The sequence below is a fragment of the Plasmopara halstedii genome (genome assembly GCF_900000015.1).
Source record: "Plasmopara halstedii genome assembly, contig: Scaffold_3060, whole genome shotgun sequence".
NCBI classification, from domain to species: Eukaryota; Oomycota; class Peronosporomycetes; order Peronosporales; family Peronosporaceae; genus Plasmopara; species Plasmopara halstedii.
The window spans coordinates 734707-744424 of NW_020189964.1; the positions used below are offsets into that span (position 1 = coordinate 734707).

Below are 9718 nucleotides of genomic sequence, written 5' to 3' on the forward strand. Positions count from 1 at the left end.
CTGTTTGTCCAGTATACTTTTATCTTGATTGGAGTATCGGAAGATGTACTTAGCATATTGTTATGGCCATACTAATATCACGTCACGAAGGTGTTGCAGATGTGGAGTAGGAAGTGTCTCGTCTGGATGGAGATCGTTTCTCAAGTCACTCTGCCAGTCCCTTTCTTCGTGCATTCCCGCCACGTTGTCCCTCCACCACAAATCTAGACACAAAGCACTGAAACAGTCGATATGAAAGCTGTCTCGGATCTGCTCGGCATTAAAAATGACGTGGCCATCACCGTCACTACTGCAGTAGCTGTGAGTGTAGGACTGACGCTGTTAGTGCGTCACTCAGGAAATCGCAAATCCAGTAAATATGTGAGGTTACCGCCCATGCCTTCGAGCACTCTTCCAATCTTGAAAAACATTCTGGACGTTGGAGGCCACGCTGAACGCTTTCACGATTGGCTTAATGAACAATCCATCGCGTTTGACAACCGACCATGGTTATTTTCGATACCAGGTCGTCCTTCTACTATTGTACTATCTTCTGCGGAGTTCTTTGAGGACGTTCTGGTGCTTCAAGATGACGTTTTCTTGCGTGGTCCCGTCGGACAATTTATCAGCTATGACATATTTGGCAACGGGATGGTCATCTCTGACGGGGATCCTTGGTACTACCATCGAAAGACAGCAAGCCACTTGTTCTCTATGCAGATGATGAGAGAGGTCATGGAATTAACGATTCTTGAAAAGGTAAGCGACTTTTTAGATGTCTTGGATATCTACTCGAAACGAGGCCAAAGCTTTAGTATGAAAAAAGAACTGAGTCATTTCACCATGGATGCTATTGCGAAAATTGGATTTGGAATAGATATGAACACCTTGAAAAGTAGCCCAGATCGGGAAGATGACCACGAATTTTTGAATGCTTTTAATGAAGGATCTGTGGCTTTCGGTGTGCGTATTCAATCGCCACTTTGGCTCTGGAGACTTAAAAAGTTTCTGAATGTTGGGTGGGAGAAGATCTTGATGAAAAACACTAAGATCATGCACGAATTCATTTCTAAAGTTATCGTCGACTCTATTAACAAGAAGGCAGAACTCGCGGAAAGAGGTGAAACGATGGAAGCTAAGGACCTTATCACGCTGTTTCTTGACAAAAAATTGAAGCAAACCGACGACATGCACATTGAAGACGATGATGCGACCATTATGCGAGATATGGTCATGACTTTTGTCTTTGCTGGAAAAGACTCGACAGCTCACAGCATGGGCTGGTTCATAGTCAACATGAACCGCTACCCTGACGTGTTGCACAAAATTCGTGAAGAAATCATGAAGACGATACCCGGTCTGTTTACAGGAGAAATCAAGGTTCCTACGCAAACTCAAATCCGCAATCTTGTGTACTTGGAAGCCGTGGTGAAGGAAAACATCCGACTCCACCCGTCTACTGGATTTATAGTACGTGAAGCCATGCAAGATACAACCTTAATCGACGGTACTTTTGTCAAAAAGGGACAGACGATCATGCTTTCGTCTTACTGTAACGCCCGCAACAAGAAGATGTGGGGCGAGGATGCTCTTGAATTCAAGCCGGAACGAATGATTGACCCGAAAACGGGCAAGCTGCGCAAGCTTTCGCCGTACATGTTTAGCAGCTTTGGATCTGGGCAGCACGCCTGCATTGGTCAGAAGTTTGCAATGATGCAGATCAAGCTGACTATGGCTACCCTCTTCAGTATGTTTGATATCAAGACTGTCGAAGACCCGTGGAAACTTACTTACGAATTCTCGCTCACTATTCCAGTCAAGGGCTCTTTGGATGTTAAGGTTACACCTTATGTCACGTTTGCACCTGCAGCAACGTAGTAATTTTAGATCGTAATTGCTACCATACCTGACCTTATAAGAGAAGGCACGCAAACAGTCTGAAGAAACACAGATTTTGACTATCACAGGAGTCCACAGGTCGTAGGTAGCCTCAACTACTAATGGGATAGTTTTGTGTATAAACGCTCAATTCTGCTGTTTATTGAAAACAATCTTTGTTTTCTGTATGAGGTAAATAAACTGATCTAAAAATCTTTAAAAGCTCCTGGTGACGTGTAGGCCATTGGCAATCTAAACTCTCATGTTGTAAGCCTGAGGCAATTTTCGACAGCACATTAGTAGGCTGTTAAGCAAGCAATCAAGTGGCTTGCGTCAAAGTTATAAAGTAATCTTCTAGTCAAATAATGCAGCTTCCAAGCGCGCAATTCTTTCGTCCAGAAGATATTTACGTCGACTCGCCATCCACTCGGGAGAACTATGACAAACTTGTTACAAACAAATTGTGATTTCATACAAGCACATCAAGCTGAGTCACGAACCCGGAATAATGGGCGCTAAGACAGTCCATAAAAGACTGGCTTGCACGTAAAGAGGAGCCGAATAAAAGGTTCTAAAGTGAACCCAATGAGTCAGCATACGACCTTGAGGAACACACTCTTGCACAAAGTGTAGCATATAATACCTCAGTTGTCTGATTTAGTATCGTGCAGAGAGCTGGACCACACTCAGCTTCGATATCATCACTAGAAATGCCAAGAGGCTGAATTCTGCTCATCACCATAAGGTGACATCAGCAACGTTTCGTCTGGTTGGCAATTAGAATAATACTAATGCTTACGCATACACAGCAATATAAGGTAGTGCCTTCTGTTCAAAATGTAGTCTGCAAGTAAAGCAAAGTATGAGCAATTCGAATACGGTGACTTTTATAGCGTGAACGTACCGAACAAAATTACAGGGAAAGAAGGGCATCAAGACACGTACCTCCCGGTTATGTGGCAAATTTTCCATTCGCGTCACTTGACACCATATAACGTTTAAATCAAAAAAGAGTCATTCGAATGCTTCACCACTAGCTTGTTCCTTACCATGAATGTAGGATCGTTGTTTATTTTGTACTGCCACGCTCACACTGACCGTACATGCGTTCTATCACAAACTTCCTCTCAGCAATTAAACCATTTTCAAAACCTCTACTCACCTTATTCAAAATTTGTATTTCTGATAACAATGCTTTTGTTTCTCTATACGTAAAGTATCCATCAGTATTGCGTAAGGAAATTTGAAAGCTCTCGTCACCACGAACAGCGCCAAAATGAGCGTTTCCGTTGGGCTCACATAGCTCTGCCAACATGCGCGAGTTGAATACTGCAGCAGATTATTCGTTGAGCCCGCGCCTGCAGCACTCGTAGCCGATCTCACTTGAAATCCGATGATCTTTACTCCTTTGTTCCTGATCTCTTGTCTCTGCTGCTGCCACCTTTTACCCGCCATGTTTTGAAGTTTTGATTTGAATAAAAATAGAAATGGAGACACATAACAGCCGCATTTCTAACCACATTTAACCAAAAACTGCATTCCACTCGTCTCTCTGTCATGTCGTTTGCGGCATTTCCTGCTCCTCCATCGGATGATGTCCAGCTTGATACGCAGCTATACACAATGATTGAGCTGGAGGGTAACCGCTACCGCGCATTTTTTGCCAAATTGGGTGGTAGTACTAGTGCAGTAATTTCACGTGATGCTGCTCTCGAATTCTTCCGAAAATCTAGTCTTAGTGAGGAGCAGGTTCAGGAGTTGTATACCCGTCTCAAGGAGCAACATTTACTACGGGACTTTGATCAGATGAACGAGACTGAATTTGTCATGGGTATGCACTTGATCGTTTGTATCACAAAGCGCAATTTGGTTAAGATTCCGCCTAAGTTTCCGGGATACCTGTTCCCGACATTACATTTGACACCCGAGATGCCGCCCATTTCTGGCTTTCCAGAATCTTCTGATAGCCCACAATCTATTGGTAATACACCGCTTATGTCTTTTCCATCCTCTACGGGGTTGATGGGCTCTAATAGCCAGTCTGCTATACTGATGCCCACGTCAGCAGAACCCTTGGAAGCATCGTTAGTAGACGCCAAGTCTCTGAGTGAGTTGATGAGCATTGTGATCCGTAGTAAACAACGTGAATATGAATCACTATCAGAAGTAGATCAGTCTGAAACGAGGGCGCTACAGAGCTTACAGGCATGTCTGGAACGAATTGCGAATCAAGTGGACGGTTTGGGATTCCCTGTTCCTAGCTCTGCGAGGTCGTTGGATTCGATGGATGATTTTAAAAATTTATTGCAGAAACATGTGCATTCAGCCAAACAAGAGATTCAAACTATGCAGATTGATGCACAGATGAGAAGTGTTGCATCGGAGGTGGCACAGGATGGAGGCTCTGACTCCCATTTTAGTGTTGCAAGCCGCTTGACGCAGGAACTTTTAATGCTACAGCAACACACAGCACAACTCATGGTAAAGAAAGAGAATGTTATCAAACGGCTTGTGGCCGTCAGGAGGGGTGGAACTTTTGCTGAAAGTGTCAAGCAATTGGATGATTCGAATTCTGGAGACAAGATATCGAAGAATGCCGCATTCGCCCTTTCAAAAGGTGTATTAACAGTGGGAGAATTAGGAACAGAAGCGACAGCAAAGGATATGGAAAAACCTCCAGTAAAGCAAGTACAGAACAATGTTTCTAGCGAGGAGTGGGATTCATTTGGTGCCGCCCAATCCTTTGATCCGCGTCAGTCTGCTGCAGAAGATCCGTTTGCTTTCGGATCGGCAGTGCCCACTACTGTTACTGACATGGCTATTAAGTCTATGGCAAAGTCGTCCGATAGCGACTTTGCTTGGGGGGGATTGTAGAAAAGCGATTATATCGCCATTGACGTGTTGTCAGATAACAAATTGATTTTATAAGCTTGATGGCTGTGAGGATCAGCAAATTTCAAACGTAACTCTTGAATTGTTTCAGTGTGAACTAAACAATGTATTGTACAAATCCTAAGTAATCAATTACCAAACAAAGCAGTCCTGTGGTTGAAAGAGCGACGCTGGGCGATAGAACAGTGGGTGCTGTACAACGTAGTATGGTAAACGAATCTGCAAGGTACCATCCTCCATCAGCTGTTGTGTCGCCTCGTCCATATTAAGCATGTTCGGGGGAAAATGCTCAATAATTTCAAAGCGGCCAAATGTCGGTGCGCCACTAAGTCGCGACATAACGATGTCTTTTTGAGTGGGTAACCGAAAGCCAGTGATGCGAAGCACACCGTCTTGCGTATTACACCGCACTTGGACGTTCTTGGGATTGGTAATATTGAGACGTGCCATGAGGTAGATGCCATCCTGCCGCCGCTGGAGCTGGTAGTACGGACGCCAGACAGGCAGCGAGTCGATATCAACATTTGAAGCGCTGTCCCCGCGAATTGGCTCGAGTCTAGGTGATTTCTCGGGAGAGATTACTTCACCCTCTTCATATACTCTTTTATCCTCGGCCTCCGGCTCACCAGAATCTTCTACCTCGTCGTCACTCAGCTGTTCCATTTCTTCGTCATCGCTAGTGTCTACGTCGGCTGCTTCAGACTCGCTTTCATCTTCCATTTCGTTTTCTTCAAATAAAGCCTTAACGTGCATGTCGTCAGACTCCACGCCGCTGTCATTGGGTGTTATTGACTCCGTTAGGGAACCCTTCAAGTAGTTCAAAGTGCGATCTCCAAAGTCTTTCAACGAGCCACTTCGCTCCTTAAACTTATCAGCCTTTGATAGCAGCCGCTGTGCTAACAAGACCAATTCCTTGCGTGCTCGCTTAATGTCCTCGTTTCCAAAGCTTAACACACCATCTAACTCAATCAGGTAGCGTGTAAGTAGTTCCGATTGCTCTTTTACACGATAATCAAATGCTCCAAGTTCAAGTTGAATCTTCTTGATAGTAGCAGAGGTGTCGTGGGGCTTAAAGGTATTAAGTCGCCACTTGACGCCACATACCATAGCGGTAAGATTTTGATACTGAGTGGGTAACCGCGTATCAAGCTTCTCTTGCACTTCCTTGACCTTTTGCTCGATGGTTTGCAGTTGCTTCAACTCGTTTAATGCTTCCGGTTCCATTGTTAGTTGCTAGTAGTTAGTAAATTCAAATGTGACAGCCGTGTAAGCGGTGATTGAAAGACCATCACTCTGGCTGAGATACTTTCAGAAGACTCGCGAATATTCGAGATGAAGAAGAAAAATTCAACGGTCAATTTTAATACAGAATTACTAACTATCATTATCGAGCTAACCTTAATTTTAACATAATATTCTTCAAATAGATAGAACTTAGATCTAGTGCTTTTTTACCTGTAAAGAGGTTTGCGGACTAAAGCCAACCGTAGAAGTACAAAAGTAAAGACGATAATGAATTCGTGGTAGTATTTGCAACGTGATTGTCCTGCACGTTGCAAAGAGGAAGTTCTAACTTCAGAGTCACGCTGACAAAACGGATAAACAAGAGATGATGGATTTACGCTCCACCTAGGAGCAAAGCTTAGAGCTTTTCAAATTACTGCGTAGTTACTTTCCTTTTCTATCTTACAACGCGGTCGCTGTACAATTTCCTGTTATGGGCTACACTTCGCCATTAGATGAAGATACACCTTTGTATCTTCTGCGTGCTTCGTGGGAATTTATAACCAATAATACGGTATGGTGTTCCTACATGCATATGTGACATCTTATCACGAACATATTGTGTGGTGTGATACAGAAGGCTGCTTCCTACTTAAGGATCTGTACCGGTGACGAGACTGACGAGTTCAACTTTCCACAAAAGCTCAAGTTTAGGCCTTACGAAGCTCAAGCTTCGTACACCCAAGATTTTGTATAAGCTCAAGCTGAGGTCTGTTATCCGTTCACCCTTAATTGTATGAATCAGATTTTAAAGATCCCAAAGTTTTATTTGTAAAACCTCTAGGAACCCTTAGAGTATTGTGGTCTAGGAACCATTAACTCATTTTAAAATTGTAAATTCGCCTCCAAACTCGCGGTCATTTTTTTCCTTCCCACCGACCGATCCCTAATAAAGGTAGGTTGAAGACGCACGGTCTCAATTCATCAGGAGAATTTACATATCGATGGTAACCAATACCGCCTCCGCAAGAGGGTCAGACGTCATTGCGGCGATCAGAGTCTGAGCTTCTTGGCATAGTCCGCTGTCCCCCTATACGAAAAGACAAGATATTTGTTATCGCTCGATACGCCTTACTATGAGGTGCGCAACCCCGCAATATCAGTCGCTATGTTTCAAGTTAGAAGATCATATAAGCTCTTAAGCGCAGCACGTCGAGGCACCACTTGGAGCAAGGCCGAATCATGGCCATCTCAATCTCGAAAGAGATGTTTTCCGCTTAAGTCCTTGACGGCCTGGATGTTCAACATCAGCAGCCTAATGGTGGAAGCCATTCGGTAACTCATTGACGCTCGATTAAGGCGCTCCTAAAAGTGCCTCACTAGCACCATTAAAAGCTAATGAGCGCCTTCAGGTGAGCGATTACTGCTTCCCATCCATTAGCCATCACCTAACTGATCCCATCGGATCTAAAAAAACAAAAGGCTGAATACTTGTCATAGGGACATGCATTTGAGCATCTCATGTTCCATTCCGCTAGAGGATAAAGTCCTTCCAGAAATCAGTACAGTGCTCGACGGCACACGTTACAATCGAGAGGAAATTTTTGCTCAAGTGTCCTATCATCTACAAGTGCTACCAAGTAAAATGGAGTTGCCGTGCAGCTGACACAGATGAAATCTTTGACTCTCAGAGTTTGCTTTCACAAATTGTACAAAGTACTCGGGCACGCTTACAAGAAGCTTAGCCGAGAGCCTTAAGGATGGTTTATTCTGCTAGTTTGCTTGCCGATGAAAGAGAACGTACATATTATATGTAACACCACCAATACAAACTAGATACGCTTAACTATCTCACAAACCACAACTGTCTTTATTTGCGGCTATCAGCCGGTGTATACCTCAGACTTCTCCTTTCAAAAGTTTCGCCATACTCATAAATATTGGGATAGGTTACGCTTACATAAATTGAGACGTTTATTATATACATTTGTACTATGTTGTTTTTAATATGATCGTAACAGATGTGTAGAAAAGTACAATTATTACAAAACTTGCCCCGTTACACCCTCGATAAATTATCGCATGGCTTGATGGTGACGTCGGTCATCGAGGCGGTACGTAAAGCTAACAATTTAGATGCAACATGTACTGCGTTGCTGATATCTTAAAGAAGCGAAAAATTATCGAAGCATTTATTTGCACGTATGCAGCTCTATTTTTTCAAGGTTAGCAAAATCAAAGCACTCACTCAATCAAGGCTCAGCATTTGTTGGTAGCTCATAATAAGTGCGTCAAGTTCTGTACGCTGTACGAGGTACGTGATATCCCATTGACTGGTCACTTTGGCAGAGGAGAGACATACGGCTCATGAAACGCTACGCACTGATGATTATAGATGAAAATGGGTAAGCACATCTGTGAGTACGTGTGAATAGTTCAGAGTGTGCCAACGGGTCAAACTCTTGCCACTTGTATGGGCAACTTTGACCATCTTGCCGTTCTTCGGCAGAGTTTTGTTTGCCCATAAATGAACTATTGTCTTGGTCTCCGATACCGCGATCCAGTAAAACCGGCATTGTGATCCTTGTGGGCATATCAAGCAAGACGGTTCATCTCGCTGCAGTCAGCAATACCGTGACCGATGAGGCTACAGTCACGCTGTCCCTCAATGAAGTGTTTAGCTGGCTGCTTGCCGGTAGACATTTTGTTTCTTAGAGATCCACACTTTTGGGTAATTCTTCTTGAAAATAGTCACGGTACTCAGCACCAGTTCTGACATGCCAATTGTGTCCTCATCTGATGATTTTCAGCGAAACATTTATCGAGGAGGTGAAGCAAACTGCGCAACGCCCCTCTCTGCACAAGTTTAAGGATTTGTGCCCATGCATAGGCAACAAATGTTGCGACACTCTGCATCGAGCTCACGACGATGTTCATATTATCACCAAACAAGCTGAATTTGGCTGATAATGTCCAGCCTGCTCGTTTTCAGACGCAGGCACCACACCAACGCTTGCATAAATCATCATAACATTACTATGCTCTTGAACCGTCAGAAGTTGCTCGCCGCGCTGCTGGCCGGCCTTTACATTCCTCTGTGAGCGAATTTTCTAGATAAAATACAACGGATGTTGCTACGCGAGAGCTTTTTGCCCACAGAATATTAAAAGGGACGGCTGCGCTTGCAGTGGCAGCAAATCGGACACACCGTATTTTCTATATAACTTGGTATTTGAGGCTGACAAGGGTGCTGTAATCGACTCGATGACTGGATAAGATAATGCGTCACGCAAACCTTTACAAGTCAAAGCGGACGCATGACTTGAGCGTTGATGAATGTGTATCTGTTGTTTACAACGTAGCTCTTCTCCGTAAATCAGCCATCCACCGAGGGGCATAATCACTACGATTTGTCGCCTTTCATTAGTAGTTTCGGCCTCATGCCCAAAGGAAACAAATATCATGGGGGCGCCATGCTGTAAGCGACCACGGCACTAGGGCAAAAAAATCTTGCTCAAGTGCTGCCACTATATTTCACAATTTTCTGACTGAGGAAATTCTCATACATGAATAGGCGCTGGTAGCAACCCTGCTGAACCCTCCGATTCTCCAAACGCTGTGGTTGAAAGTGGGCTGCCCCTTGATTGCGTAGCAGATCCAGTGGAGGTCGACTATTCGCAGCTGGCGCTCGCGAGCTCTGTCAGTTGTGGCGGCCTATTGGCTCTTTCCTAAAGTCACGGCGGGG

The 9718-nt window shown here is 44.1% G+C and overlaps 5 protein-coding genes across 5 annotated transcripts; 2 read left to right on the top strand and 3 right to left on the bottom strand.

The window, feature by feature from the left end:
* Positions 1-231: 231 nt before the first annotated feature.
* PHALS_06667 (Cytochrome P450) lies at positions 232-1857 on the top strand (the record flags this gene model as incomplete). The annotated part of the gene is made up of 1 exon (XM_024719995.1): positions 232-1857. The coding sequence occupies one exon, from the start codon at positions 232-234 to the stop codon at positions 1855-1857; it is 1626 nt and encodes a 541-aa protein (XP_024585239.1).
* Positions 1858-2211: 354 nt separating this feature from the next.
* PHALS_06668 (Galactose-binding domain-like) lies at positions 2212-3312 on the bottom strand (the record flags this gene model as incomplete). The annotated part of the gene is made up of 8 exons (XM_024719996.1): positions 2212-2293; positions 2358-2428; positions 2501-2585; positions 2657-2701; positions 2762-2837; positions 2907-2967; positions 3020-3062; positions 3125-3312. 8 exons carry the CDS (start codon positions 3310-3312, stop codon positions 2212-2214), a joined length of 651 nt encoding a protein of 216 aa, XP_024585240.1.
* Positions 3313-3414: 102 nt separating this feature from the next.
* On the top strand, positions 3415-4731 carry PHALS_06669 (EF-hand domain pair; the record flags this gene model as incomplete). Its single annotated transcript, XM_024719997.1, has 1 exon — positions 3415-4731. One exon carries the CDS (start codon positions 3415-3417, stop codon positions 4729-4731), a length of 1317 nt encoding a protein of 438 aa, XP_024585241.1.
* A 150-nt stretch (positions 4732-4881) lies between these two features.
* On the bottom strand, positions 4882-5973 carry PHALS_06670 (BAG domain; the record flags this gene model as incomplete). Its single annotated transcript, XM_024719998.1, has 1 exon — positions 4882-5973. One exon carries the CDS (start codon positions 5971-5973, stop codon positions 4882-4884), a length of 1092 nt encoding a protein of 363 aa, XP_024585242.1.
* A 3134-nt stretch (positions 5974-9107) lies between these two features.
* PHALS_06671 (uncharacterized protein) lies at positions 9108-9371 on the bottom strand (the record flags this gene model as incomplete). The annotated part of the gene is made up of 2 exons (XM_024719999.1): positions 9108-9268; positions 9329-9371. 2 exons carry the CDS (start codon positions 9369-9371, stop codon positions 9108-9110), a joined length of 204 nt encoding a protein of 67 aa, XP_024585243.1.
* Between the last annotated feature and the right edge of the window lie 347 nt (positions 9372-9718).